At 35.5% G+C, this 15,595-nt stretch overlaps 1 protein-coding gene across 5 annotated transcripts in view; it reads right to left on the minus strand.

The window, feature by feature from the left end:
- Positions 1 to 9,851: 9,851 nt before the first annotated feature.
- Positions 9,852 to 15,595, minus strand: part of PDE312 (Nucleic acid-binding, OB-fold-like protein) — a 68,271-nt gene continuing 62,527 nt past the window's right edge. For all 5 annotated transcript variants that reach the window (XR_016057755.1, XM_088869733.1, XM_088869734.1 and 2 more), the window contains 4 exons: positions 15,104 to 15,283; positions 14,944 to 14,994; positions 14,300 to 14,451; positions 9,852 to 10,471 (listed from right to left, as the gene is read on the minus strand). Coding sequence is in view for 4 of the 5 variants with exons in the window: in XM_088869733.1 (XP_088725859.1) it covers positions 10,033 to 10,471; positions 14,300 to 14,451; positions 14,944 to 14,994; positions 15,104 to 15,283 (822 nt within the window). In the remaining variant the exon portion in view is untranslated. The remainder of the gene's footprint in view (positions 10,472 to 14,299; positions 14,452 to 14,943; positions 14,995 to 15,103; positions 15,284 to 15,595) is intronic.

The raw sequence follows: 15,595 nt of genomic DNA on the forward strand, positions 1-15,595 counted from the left end.
TATGGCTTATTGGGATAGCCCGTAGTCCATGTCTTCATTTTCTTGATCATAATTTTCTTCATTTTGGATCAAGATTGACATGGCCTCTTCTTCTTCTTCAAATATTTGTAATAATTTTTTTTTGAGCTTTTCCTTTGTTGCTTTTGAATATTGTCGTCGTATTTTATTGAAATAATCATTCATATTCATATATGTATTAGAGGATGAAGATGGTATTTTTCTCATTCTTATTTTGTCAAGACTTAGAGAATCATTTTCATATACATCCCACCATTTTATATATATTTGTCTCCCTAGCTCAGAAAGGTGTTCCCAATTATATGTATAATTATCAGATAAGTGGTATGACCATTTTATTATCTACGGGACTTGGTATAGTGCCATGAAATACAAATAAAGAACTATTTTTGTATTATTATTATCGTATTTCATGAATTTTCTTTGAGATATTTGTATATTAGACGGTAGTATTTCCGTTCCAGATCCCCATAACTGGAACCAATGTTTGAACCAGTTGGGGAATTCTTCCACTATTGGCATTTTTATTTAGATAAACCAAGTATGAGAGTTCATATCGTTTGGAATGCAAAAACCTCATGCCATGCTCTTATATATTGATGTGTCCTTCTCCAGACTTCTTTTTCGCGAAGATAGTAAGTCCGATCATTGGAAAGAAAAGTTTATAGCCGAACTACCTCATCTTTTTGCCGAGAAAGTCAAAACAAGGCTAAAAAATAAACATGACGGGCTTATCCCATACTCCCTATATACTTTAGGAGAATTGTCTGTAGAAATATGTGCCGAAGGTCTTGCCCTTTGTACATATCTAAAATTGAAAAGGCAATTAGATAAATAGAGAATGACTGGGAATAAAGAATTAGGAGATTTATGTGAATAGTTTGGATGTAATACCCTTCTTTCCTTGAAAGACCCTGCAAGGAAAAGATACAAAAATAAAAAATATATCAGTAGAACTGGTCCTGGTAAACCTTCTACCAAAGATAAATTTTCTAAAAAAATTTCCCCAAAAAATACTTTTAAGCACAAGGGAAAAAAAAAATTCCAGTCTGTTATAATTGTGGAAAAGAAGGACACTATAAAAATAAATGTAGAATTAAAAATAAAATAAATTCTTTACAAATAGAGGATAATATTAAAAGTCAGTTATTTGAAATATTAAAAATTAATGAAGAATCTTCTAAAAATTCTCTTGACTCCGAGATGAATATCTTAACAGGTGAAGTTCAGCATGTAGAACTAATTTTTAGTACTTCTGATTCTGATGAATGTTTCTGTAATACCCTTACTGAAGAGAAAAATCTAATTATAGACCTAATCGATAAAATATCTGATTCCGAGACAAAAAAGGAAGTGTTAGTCCAATATATGAATATGATAAAAACTCCTAAAACTTCTACTTCTCTTGTGCGAACCAAGGGAGATTATGATTTTGCTAATATTCTTAGAAGAGTAGAAAATAAAAAGAATCAAAATAGAGAACCTTCTCTGTTTGAATTAAGACAGGAAATAAATGAAGTCTGCAATGAGCTTATAAGTTTAAAGAATAGAGTCCAAATCATAGAAATGGTCTATGACCCTTTACCTAACAATGAACTAGAAAATGATGAAATAGAATTTAGTAATTTTATACAAGAATATAAAAATCCCTCTAACTACCGAGGAAAACCTTACTCTTTCTAAAAATACTAATACACCAAAATCTTCTAACATGAATACAATCCAGGATTGTAATTACATCAGTCTCTTTGATAAATCTTATAAGTTGGTTGCTAGACTTGATTACTTGTTCTAGTTAGTCCATCTACTATAGGTCTGCTATGATTTCGCTCATGCTCTGTTTGTGGAGCAGAGGAAGTAGAACATCTAGAAGGGACTTGTGAAAAATTTTCAAAAGTATTGATCCGAGTTCTTCTGGATAAATTAAATTGTATTTCAATATCTCCGCCAGGATATTCTATTATTTGTTCTGGGTCTCTATTTATAGGTATTCTAGACTGCTGATTATCACAGTGGAGAGATCATTTTTCAGGGAGTCTTATTTGAGACCAAGATACTATTTTAGGTATTACAGTATTGGATTTTCTATATTCGTTTGGAAAAATACTGTCTATCCCTTTGTATCCATATGCAATGCATTAAGACATAAGGTAGTCATGACTTTATAACACACCCTATAGACTAATGCAATATTTTGAGACCCTAAATCCATATCAAACCCTTAGGTTTTTAAATTTAAAGTGAGAACTTTTAGTAGGTTTGAATCAGTTAGGGCTACCGAAAAATTGAGAAAACAGTTATAATATATTGGTCCATTACATAAGCTAGATTCAATTATTCTTAATAGAAAATCTGAAAATTTATTATGTCTTTCATCTCTTAGACAGAGTAGTACGGAGTTATTTAAACCAATTCTAGTAAGTGGTTTTATTGCTATTTGCACAAGTCTTATATGCAGATACTTATAATTTTTATTTTTATGATCTTGTATCATTCTATTAGAAAGTAGTTGAAAGCTATTTTGTTCACTAGTAACCGTAATGCTTTCTTCAACAGTTTTTATAGAAAAACTTGTTTTAATTCAAACGTTCCTTTCTTATAGACGTCAAAGGCTGCGACTTTAGGGATATTCCAATTTTGAATTTATTTTTCAATATTGTCTATGATTACTTCTTCCCTATTTCTTACACGTAAGTACTAGAAGAAGAAGTTGTTTTATTGGATAGAGTCCTAAGGAAATTTGCCATTTTTTATAATTGCTGATCACAGAGGCAATCGGAAACAATCCATGTACCTTTCACGGCTCTACCTGGCCTAACGGTAGTGTGGGTCACAACGACTTATTGGTGTCAATCTTATTGTCTAAATGGAAAATTTCTTTAAGTTCCTAAACCTTAGAACAATTTTCTACAGTTCACCACTGTAAGCCAATGGCTCTGATACCAAAGTAAGCGTGGATATTTTAGAGCAATATCATAAATAATTAAGGCTATCTTCAATGTATAAGAGAAAATGTCAGAGATATTTTGACAAAATAACAAATCCAAATAGAATTAATAAACAAACACATAAAAACAGTGATATATCAATAATAAACCAATATACGTAAACGGCATGCCTAAATTTAATACAAGCAACTATTTTAATCTACATAAGAATATAACTTACATGTGGCACTTGCAAAAACTAGAAAATAACTTTCACTCGTCTAGACAGTATCTGGGTAGACGGTCCCAGTAACAATCACACATGTAATATGCTTATTTTTACCAATATTCTTCAAACAGTCTGGTTGGCATGACACACCACCAAATATACATTTAAAAGAAAGGAAAAGAGAGCAGATAGAGAGAGAGTACTTGCAAAGAGCAGAGAGAGAGAGAGTACTTGCAGAGAGTAGAGAGAGAGTACTTGTGGAGAGCAGAGAGAGAGTACTTGCAAAGAGCAGAGAGAGAGTACTGAGGGGAAAAACTCCATATCTTTAATCCCTTCTAGTCCTCCTCCTTTTATACATTCATAATATTTTGAAATTCTGAAGGAGCATTTTTTAATCCAAATGGCATTACATTTCACTCATATTGTCCGAAGGGAACATTAAAAGCAGTTTTATAATGATCTTTTTCTGCAATTTGTATTTGTCAGTATCCTGATTTTAAATCGAACTTTGGAAAAATACAGGCATTAACGAGTCTATCTGAAAGATCTATTTGATTAGAAATAGGATACCGTATCCATTTCAAAGCTTTATTGAGGGGTTTATAATTTATAACAAGCCTGAGAGTACCCGGCTCAATTTCAGAGGCCTTCTCAACATAAAATGATATATATATATATATATATATATATATATATATATATATATATATATATATATATATATATATATATATATATATATATATATATATATATATATATATATATATATATATATATATATATAATAAGATACTACAAAACGTCTATAGGCGAAAATGAACAGTGATTTCTCCTACCCTCATCACCGTCCAAAGTTCATCTCACAGTCACGATTATTCGTTAGTGTTTTATTTTTATTTTTTATTTTATAAATCGGAATGATCTAAAATTTGAAGCGTATGTTCATCAAAAATATGAGAATCTACGAAAAAATACCAAAAAAATATTTTACATGAAATAAATTGACCAAAATACCCCCAAAATATTTCAGGGCTATTTTAGTCAATGCTTTTTTCGCAAATTATTTTTTTTATATTTGTATTCGGTGCGTCTAACTAAGATGTATACACACTCCAAATTTCAAATCATTCTGATTTATAGAGAAAAATGAAAAATTAAAAAATATCAAACAATCATGACCGTACGATGAACTTTGGACGGTGATGAGTGTAGGAGGAATCACTATTTATTTTCGCCAATAGGCGTTGGAAAGACTTTTCTTTTATATATATATATATATATATATATATATATATATAAGACGTTGAACAGCCATCGTATGGATATCCATCCATGGTGGAGGATTCTGTTTTAATCTATCATATAAAGGCTTAGCTTATATAGCAAGATTTTGATAGAAATTACTAATATAATTTAGACATCTTAGAAATCGTTGTAATTCAGTTTTATCTAAAATTTTATCAAGGAATTTATCAGCAAATAAAATTGATCTATCAATGGGAATAATTGTTCCTTGATTAATATTATGTCCAAGAAATCTGATTTTTGTTTGGAACAAATTAAGTTTTTTTGCAGAAACGACTAAACCAGCACATTTGATAGTATTAATAAAAGTATGAAGATGTTTGAAATGTTGATCTAAAGAATCCGAATAAACTAATACATCATCTATGTAGACAATCATAATTTATAATAAGGATTGAATACATCATTCATAATTTTTTTAAATTCAGATGGAGCATTGTTAAGACCAAATGGCATTACATTCCATTCATATTGTCTGAATGGAACATTAAAAGCAGTTTTGTATTTGTCTTGGCAAATCTTTTTGTAAATTTATGTTTTCGTTTGGATAAGTTCTAGGGTTTATCCTGTTTTGGTTTATCCTTATATTTATGTTTTCTCCGTTTATGGAATTTATGTAAATTATGAGGTTTATTTTTATCGATATGATAACCAAAATGTTCGCAGAAATTTCCTAATTCTTTTTTGCCACTTATATTTTGTTTATCAATTTGTTTCTTTAATTTCATATCTGTGCATAAGGCTAATCTTTCAGCACATATTTCCGCTGATAATTCTCCTAAAGTATATTGAGAATAATTGATTGTACCACCATGTTTACCCTTTAAGCGTGCTTTTACTTTCTCAGCAAATAGAGTACTCCAAGGATCATAGCTTGACTGAGTCCTTTGACCATTATGAACGTAGTTGGGAAGCAGTGGCCTTTATTGCATATTTTAGCATTTGACAGTTTATATTTGATAAACAGACTGCTTCCATCAGCAGTATTCAAGATTTGGGTTATTTTATCGAAATATTTGGTAGGAACTAATCCTTCATTTAGGCAGTTGAGATTTGCCCATGAGTCTACTAATGCTAGAGATTGGAATTCATATTCATCACTGATAACAATTGTAACTAAAATAAACCATTTTTGTGTAATGACTTTTATTGGATCGATTAGTATATGCGGTCATCTTCTCAAAATTTGATCTAAAATCAAGATTCTGGCAGATCCAGATAAAAGAAGAAGACAAATACAAAACTGCTTTTAATGTTCCATTCGGACAATATGAATGGAATGTAATGCCATTTGGTCTTAAAAATACTCCATCTGAATTCCAGAAAAACTCCAAACTAAGGATATGATACAAAAAAGACAACAAATTAAAAGTATTATTGAACGAGAAATATGTCATGAATTACCTACTACTTTCTGGAACAGAAAACAGTACATTGTCGGGTCACCATATGAACCCGATTTTAATGAAACAAAAATCCCAACAAAAACTCGCCCTATTCAAATGAATATTAAATTACTCCAAACCTGTCATATGGAAATCAAAGATCTCCTTCAAAAGAAGCTTATTCGTCCAAGTCTATCTCCATGGAGCTGCTTTTCTTTTTATGTCAATAAAAATGCTGAGCAAGAACGAGGAGTTCCACTATTGGTCATCAATTATAAACCACTCAATAAAGTCTTACAATGGATTCGATATCATATTCCCAATAAAAAAGATTTATTGGATCGATTAGTACATGCTGTCATCTTCTCAAAATTTGATCTAAAATCTGGATTCTGGCAGATCCAGATAAAAGAAGAAGACAAATACAAAACTGCTTTTAATGTTCCATTCGGACAATATGAATAGAATGTAATGCCATTTGGTCTTAAAAATGCTCCATCTGAATTCCAAAAAATTATGAATGATGTATTCAAATCCTTATTATAAATTTATGATGTATTAGATGATAATCCTTATTATAATACATAGATGATGTATTAGTTTATTCGGATTCTTTAGATCAACATTTCAAACATCTTCATACTTTTATTAATACTATCAAACATGCTGGTTTAGTCGTTTCTGCAAAAAAACTTAATTTGTTCCAAACAAAAATCAGATTTCTTGGACATAATATTAATCAAAGAACAATTATTCTTATTGATAAATCAATTTTATTTGTTGATAAATTTTCTTGATAAACCAAAAATTAAATAGATTAATACAGTTAAAAATCATATCAAACAGAAAGAAGATTTTCTAGGATCATTACAACTTGAAATCATTATATATATATATATATATATATATATATATATATATATATATAGGGGAATGATTTCATGCAACAGTTGTATAGTAGTATAATGCAACCATCTTCAAAAACCATGTTAGAGACATTTGTTTGACACGAATTTTTAAATGTACACTCTTTTCATTATGAAGAACAATCACAAAATAAAATTTTGAAAAAATTCTCTAGAAAGTTTTCATTCTAGCCCAATTAATATAAGCCGTCCATTTTATTGAAATGGTTAGATATAAGCCTTAGAAGGATTTTTTTATTCCCAATATTTTTATATAGTATTATCATCATTAGATTAATAATGCTAAAAAAGAAAAAGTGATTTTAAATTTGTTAAGGCCTAGATATTGAAATTCACCAAATACATGGTCAAGATTCATTGTTGGATGGGTACTAATTTTTACCATATCTAAAGTGCAAATTGAATTTTTTTCTTCGTAGGATTGATTATGAGGATGAAGAAAATGTGTGTGCAAAATTTGGGGTCATACAAATGCCAAAAATATGGTTTTCTAGAAGTGTGGTTGCATTATACGATTATACAACCGTTGCATTAGATCATTTTTCCACATATATATATATATATATATATATATATATATATATATATATATATATATATATGGAAAAGGATGAGGAACGCCGGCTCGTGTATAGCCTGTGTGTACGCCCGACGGTTCGTGTTCCCCCATCTGACAGTTCGTGCGCCCTTTTAACTCTCTCTCCTCTATCGTTTTAACTTAATAATACTCTCTTGACATATTGCAGAGGACCTGACACTTGAGACTCTCGCTCCCTCTCTTTCTATGCACTCTCTATTTCATACTCCTGCTGCTTCTTTCTCTCCGCACTCTCCATTTCAGCCTGCCCCCCCTCTCCGCTCTCCATTTCCGCCCCTCTCTCTCACCCTCTACCTTCCAAGGAACTCTCTCTCCATTCCGCCCCTGTCTCTCCCCCCGATTGCCTCCTCCTTCCGCCCCTCTTTCTCCTCCCGATTGCCTCCTCCTTCTCTCAGTCTCAATCTTCCGCTCTCTTCTCTCTCTCCCTCTCATTACCACTGCTATGACCCTGCCCTTTCTATCTCACCACTGCATCCTCCGCCCTCTCTCTCTCCCCCGCAGCCTCCTCCATCCCCGCCCTTTCTGTCTCACCATTGCATCCTTCACCCTCTCTCTCTCTCTCCCTTGCTGCCTCCTCCATCTCTGTCTCTGCATCTTCCGCCACCCATATCTCTCTCCCTTGCTGCCTCCTCCATCTCTGTCTCCGCATCTTCCGCCACCCATATCTCTTTCCCTTGCTGCCTCCTCCATCTCTGTCTCAGCATCTTCCGCCACCCATATCTCTCTCCTGCTGCCCCAACTGCCCCTGATGTTGCCCTCTCTCTTTCATCCCTGAATCCTCCGCCTCTTTCTCTTCCCCACTGCCTCCATTGGCACACACTCTCTCTCTCATCCCTGCATCCTCCGCCTTTCCTCGACGACCATGCCGTTGAACTCTGTTATTCATGGCATGAGGATTTGATGCTCCATACTCCTCTAACCCTGCCAATGTTACTTGTATCCATGCAACATAACTTCCCTACGCCTTTGATCATACTAACTCATGTGTTATGTCGAGTTAATCTTTCTCTATAGTCCTCAACTTGGAAGGTTGACTGTGTTGGAGTGAATCTTCTTCTTAGTAATAGAATTGTGAAGAAACACAAAAAAGAAAAAAAGAGTGGAGTTTAGCATGTCTGACGATTTATCTTTCTTATAGAAAGGGGTATTTTATAAGGACACATCGGTCCAAGGTACACCATACAACTACGATAATAATTAAGAAACTGTGGACAACATGGGCTTAGCATGAACAGCCATTGAATGGAAATTTGCTGATTTCAGCCAAAGATAATTCTTTTCCGAAAGATCGAATATCCAAAATATTCAGATGTCAAACATTGGAATTACGAAAATGTCTAGTATACCACTTATTAATATATAACTTGTCGACTAGCACAATTCTGTTAAACATCAAGTAGATGATGACGCCTCAGTATCCTTAAGGCATATTTGATCATGACAGTCATGGGAATTCCCATACACTATAAATAAATAGAATTTAACATGCCTTTTTCATAGGGTCTACATATTAAATAGAAGTCCACGAGGCTAAAATCTGTTTTAGTTGCAAATTCACGTACTTTTTGTGTAAATAGCAAATTTTGTGGAGTTATATTTTTGTATACTACGAAGTCCATTGAGTATAGTTAATTTAAGTTGCCAAACTTCCATTTAATGAGGAACTGGAGAATGGGTTGTAATGGTAATTGCAGTCAATTTAATTGCTGCTATCCATTTAGGAGGACTGGCTCTAAATGGAGGGGTGAGAGAGAGGGTGCGCCAATGGAGGCAACGGGGAAGAGAGAGAGAGGAGGATGCAGGGATGAGAGAGAGAGAGGGCAACAACAGAGGTAGTCGGGGCAGCAGGAGAGCGATAGGGGAGGCGAGAGATGCAGAGACAGAAATGGAGGAGGCAGCAGGGGAGAGAGAGAGGGCGGAGGATGCAATGGTGAGTGAGAAAGGGCAGGTATGGAGGAGGCACAGAAGAGAGAGGGGGGGTGGAGGCAATGGGAGAGAGAGGGAAGGGAGCGAAAGATGGAGACAGAGGAGGCAACCGGGGGGAGAGAGAGGGGCACAATGGAGAGAGAGTTCCTTGGATTGTGGAGGGTGAGAGATTGGCGGAAATGGAGAGTAGAGAGCGGAGCAGGCTAAAATGGAGAGCGCGGAGAGAGCAAGAGGCAGCCGGAGTTTGAAATAGAAAGTGAATAGAGAGAGGAAGCAAGAGTCTCAAAAGTGTCAGGTCCTCTGCAATATGTTATAAGGCATTAATTTAAAACAATAGAGTGAGAGAGAGTTAAAAGAGAACAAGGACCGTCAGATGGAGGATGGGAAATCAAGACCGATGGGCGTACACACAGCCTATACACGAGCTGGCGTTCCTCATCCTTTCCATATATATATATAGTTGTACAGACGTATCGTGGCCATACTAGGTTTTTATATTAAAGTACTTGACACATATTAGATATGACACCCGTATCCATGTAACACTGCTCCATTGTTTAAAATGCCTTCTATGCCCCTCAATTAAAAATGGAGCAATACTCAGTTACAGTATTTTATAGTCATCAGACTTTAAGGAGAAGATGGAAGTCATAAATAAGAGATTTTTCTCATGTCACAGACAAGTGATTTACCACAAAAACATTTAATGTTTACATTAATTTCCAAACATGCCTTCATCTGACAAGCTAGAGGATTCGGTCCCATTCACAAGGGGCGTCTTCGATGATGAGCTCTTCTTGTCACCACCACTCATCCTTATGAAAGTATCAGAATTAGAATTCGAATCTGAATCCTCATCCTTTAGGCCAGCCTCAGCCTCTTTGGGTTGCATCCTCTTGGCTCGAGCTTCCCTTTGCATCCGCTGTCTGATGGTATCCTCATAAGACATCTCATACCAAACTGTCCCTCTCCCTACAATTGATTTGTTGTGGGTATCAGTTTCCCTCTCTTTTCTGCTTTTCTCTGAGTTCTTGGGCTCCCCCCAGTAGTCATAACGATACAAGGGACTTGTGGGGTCGTAACTGTCCTTTCCAAAGAAGTTATCATCTGCATACCTCCCCGGCTCTTCCACAGGAAGGCCAAGAGAACGACGACTGCGTAACAGCAAGTACCATGACGAGTAAGAAAAGGGCGACAAGAAAGTCTTAAAAGAAAATCATCCGCATAAAATATTCCAAGATACCATAACACCAAGGAATATTAACATGAAGGCTCAAAGCTTTAAATTTTGCAGCCCTAGGTAGACTCAAATTGAAAATGCTAGACAGCAACATGCTGGAGGTATTGTTTATGTAGACATACTGGAATTCAGATTCTGCTCATGCATGGTTACATGCAAAACGGAAAACTAACAACTTTACTGTAACATGCAAATACTTCACTTGCCATTTCTGCAAATCAAGAAGACTTCCCCAAAGGGTGTTCTTTTAAACTATGATTTAGAACAATGAAAAAAAGAACTCTCTTTTTTTGCTGCGTCAGGAAAGTATGAATTTAAATCTTGTGGATCAAACGTAAGTAGAGTACTTGGACAAGGCTTAACTGTACTTTACATTTAAGCCTTACTTTGTCTTAACTGAACACACCTAGTATGTTGATAAGTCTGGTCGTAATGCATATTCACAAATTTTAACAAAGTTACTTTTTCCAAGAAGTGAACGACCAGATTATTGAGAGCCAAACCAACTAAACTCTAGAATCAGTGCAAAGAAATAGAATTATTTATGCACATTGTATCAATGAATTAGCTGGCACCAAATTCACAGAAGTACAAAGTTGCTTTCATGGACAGGAATGCAGATTCTATCGATTTTATTATGTATCCGCTGATTTTATCATATAAGTTGAATAAATAAAATTTCCCAACCAGCATTCTGTGAATAAATTTGCATTCGTTCATGCCAGTACTTTTGAACTACTCTAGTTAAGGGTTTACCTTGGATAGGCATCTACTATGTAAAAGAGAAACAGTTAATTTCATCCCCCAGTGTGTCCGAAATTTACGTTGTAAAGCATATAAGGTTTTTCTGTTCAACTGTTAAGAGTTCAACACGAAGAATTTCAAAGTCGAAGACCAATAGTAGGTGATGTGGCAACACAACTAGGTATGACCATGGTTACCCAGAACGGGAGCGTCAAGAGATACGGGATTTGGAGCGGGAGCACAGAGTGAGGTAGACGAGGTTCGTACATGGTCAGGCACAAGGACAGAGTTCCATTGCTATCAGGGAATGTGTTCCATATCTGCACTGGAGGTGATTCTTATATGCAAAGGACCGTGTTTCGTAACAAGTTGGATCGTGCTTCGCTAGGCGTAGGTCAAGATTCCCAAAGTTCACAACCCCTCTATTGTAATTTAGGAGCGAATTCTAATGAACAATATGTTTATCTTTATCCAAATTCACAAACCCAAGTACCAATGTAAACAAGAATCATGTCATTGAATTTTGATTCATAATTACATTTAGGAAAGCTGTGGGACTTTGTTTTCAAAAAAGAAATGCCATAATAGCTAACTCTGCTTGCAAAACAAGGAAAAGGAAAAACATTGCCGTATATAATTCCCAATAGCTCTTCTCTATTGAGGATTGCTAGGGGCTCAATGACATATGCGAGAGGGAGCTCACATTTTCAAAGCATACATTTTATTCTATCACTGGTAAGGCAAGCCCACAGGTGGCTCGAATTAGTTGACCAACACCAAAATGATAGAAGTCCTTCAGGAGGTAAACATGAACCAATGAACTAGCCCCAATGAAGTGAAGTGTATATATCACATCCTCATTCCTGAAAAGAACCGTAACACGACTAATTTTTGTCTCCTTCCAATTTCTTCCTTCTCTCTTCTTGCCCATTCTTGTTGCCTTTCTTTGAAGCACGAGTCACAAATCACAAGGTGTGTATAGTGTGTACATGATATGTAGAACATCATGGTGTTTAGAAAGTTTTTCGGTATTAAAAAATTGGAGATCCATACTCCACTGTGAGTTGGACCAAGATGTGCTAGTTACTTGCACCCAAAGTGTAGGATACACGATTCCAAGTTGGTAGAGTCGTGGTTCTGCTTGATCATAGAACCATGATTTTTGACAGAGATTTGGATTCCATTTACGAGGAATTAGGTTCCCTAAATCGGGAAGCAAATTGTCCAAAAAAAAAATAAGTTCCCTAAATCCCCTAATCAAAATCCCAAATATCACGGACTTGCCCAGAATCGAGGTCTTGTGTCTCATAATGTATCAACACCCTAATGTGGGCATGCGCCCATCCTTGGTTCACACAAAAATTTCAGGCCCATGGCCTTTCAACCTTGCTTCCACCTTACCAAGGGGCTCAATCCAAATGGACATCCTCGAATGATCAAGGTCCTTCTCATCCTTGCAAAATGGGATAGCCATTTGATATGCACCTTATAATTTCATTAACATTAGTTTCAGTATATCAAAAGAGGGGATAAGCCTGGCAGCCACAAAAAACAGCAACTGCCAGCTCAACAGCACGCCATCCACACTCTAAGCCACATTGATGAAATAGATTGCTGACACCTTCAAGAAAACCCGTTAATAAGAAGAGAATTCTACTTTAGGTAAAGTGATGCTCCCTTTCTATGGACATCACTTCGAGAGGGTGTAAAATAGAAGTTATCTCCTTTATCTCGATATTTGCCCTCTGTCCAAGACCATATTCCCCATGTACTCTGTAGTATGGGCAAATCTGTCCTGCCCAGTGCAAAATTGTATATAGACCCTTTTATTGCATATTAGGTTACTGAGAATTTTCTACATATTCTTATGTTCTCACTGGAACAGGGGCTTCCTTCACCTACTTGTCCAAGTTAATAACCTTCACAGAGCTTTGTCTCACAAACATTGGACAATAGCTACAACTTTTTACATCAAAGAAAACCTAGGAAACATTTATGGGTATTGAAGGAGAAGGTTAAAGAGAATGTCTAGGTACTCCGAAGAGACCGCCACTTTTGGCAGCAGGAATGCCACCAAGTGTACGGTTCACAATTACACTAGGATCAGCGATTGTGTGGGAAACCTCACAAATTTTAAATGGTCATAATGATGATCTAATCCTCTACTAGCATTTCACCAAGCACAGCAGAGCTGCCTGAAGCGTCAACTTCTGGATCACAAGGGGCAGATGAAAGTAGCATGAATAAACATGTGAATTTTAGGGAAATCATCGGCAATCATAAATAACAAAGCATCAACCTTTTGGAGCGTTTTCAGATTGCCAAAAGTATATTTCTTTTCCTTTTTTTGTTTTACTAGATAAAAGCATTGTACCATCCCATATATAAGGTTGTATGAGAGAGTAAACATTGTTACTTTTATGCTATATCAAGCAATTTTCCTACAATTAAATTATACAGTTGGGCTGGACCCATCTAGAAGATCAGGTCATTGAAAATAGGATGAAGAACAGGTAATTCAGAGTCTTATGAAATGTGCAGAAGCCAAAATTGAGTCTGGCTGATGCATGGAATTTGGTGATTCACTTCGGACTACCTAATTCTCATAGACAGCAAAAGAGATGGATCCTCTTCGACCAGATCAGAAAAGAATCAGAAACCTCATGATGTACAAAAATCTTCTAACATTAGATATTTAGAGCATGGAGTTCTAATGATGAAGGCACTATCTTCTGGACATAAGCTGCTACATCTTCAACCAAGCTAAATTACTGGTAGAGAAGTGTTCAAGTTTTCTACAAATCGTGAAAAGTGTACATTCATTGCAAGATTTTTAAGAGAATGAAAACAACAGCCAATATACAACAGTTGAATAAGATAATGCCACAAACAGATAAGAAAAAGCTCCATAACATAGAGCGCATTTCTATTAACTAAGTTCTAGACCTTATTACTTTAAAATAAAACTCCAATGCCCAGGGAAATTTAGAAATAATACCAACTGATGTCTCTAATTAGAGCTTCTCTTTCCTCTAATGAGCGGCGCCAGTGGATAAGATCCAATTCATCCATCTCGTGATGCCTCCGCAATTTGGATACTCTGAATTCTTCTCCTCTTGCTTCTGCTTCCTTTTTAAGTTTGTTGTTGAGCTGCTTGAAGCATTAAAACATTAGCAAAGTCGCCAGGAATCTCATCCTTCATACACACACTTATGCTCACACCTGTAAAGCTAGAACTATCATGATTCATAATAGCCTTCACAGCAAATTTGCTCCCAAGTGCTATCACAGTCATTAGAGATGGACTATAAAAGAAAAGATAACAGTGCAGTTGGTAACAGTGCAGTTGATTTAGAACCCTATTTGATGTTCCCCATAGTCACCTACACTTATTTCATTTCTAATCCCTTTGACTCAATATTACTTAATTTTTCTTTTTTTTGGATAATTCAAGGGCAGGACTCAAACTCGCCAGGCATTATTACAACTCGATATTATTTAGTTTTGTTGAAGCAAAAAATAGAATTGAAGTGGATCAAAATCATTCTAGTGAACTAGTGAATTTGTTTTGAAGCATCTGAGGTTCCAATATTGTACCAATATTATGGTAAATAAAGACAATATTAAAGACAGTATTGTCACCTGTCGTTCAGCACGAGCAGCGTCCAAGTCCAACTCTTTTATATTTGTTCTCTATAAAAAAACGGCCAGTTAGAATGAAATTAGACTCTTTCAGTCCATGAAATCTCAAAGAGATAAGAAAAAAGAGCTCCACTGTGCCAGCAGAAACAAAGAGAAATACCAGAATCATCTTAGGAACTAAAGCTTTTCCAATGTAACCCTCAGAGTATTCAACACTGTCTTCATCACTAGCAACAGATTCTGAATCAGGAGAGGGTGTTGAGCTCCCCTTCTTATATTTATCAGGGTTCTTCTCTTCATCATCCAGAATCATTTGCTCTGAAACATGGAGTTGCCATACCTGCACAACCATGAAACCATCTTGTAACGCCTGCAACAATCTTCATGTGTATCCAACAACACAAGTTGCAATTTGTCTCCAAATCATATGAAAAATGTTGGACTTCAATGTCAAGCCATTTATACAGGCAATAAATGAAAATCCTAACAATAAAAAGTGACCACACCATTCAACAAAAGTGGAGACCTACTTTCTGGTCAGATACATAGATGAAAACAACAATAGGACACCCCAACCACGTTTACATCTGACTGTGTCGGCTGTCCGTGCAGCACTTAAACCATTTTATGAGCTCAGGGTAACACACTTTTT

Source organism: Amborella trichopoda, chromosome 6 (genome assembly GCF_054954075.1).
Source record: "Amborella trichopoda isolate Santa Cruz 75 chromosome 6, AtrichopodaSantaCruz75HAP2 v2.0, whole genome shotgun sequence".
Classification (NCBI taxonomy): domain Eukaryota; kingdom Viridiplantae; phylum Streptophyta; class Magnoliopsida; order Amborellales; family Amborellaceae; genus Amborella; species Amborella trichopoda.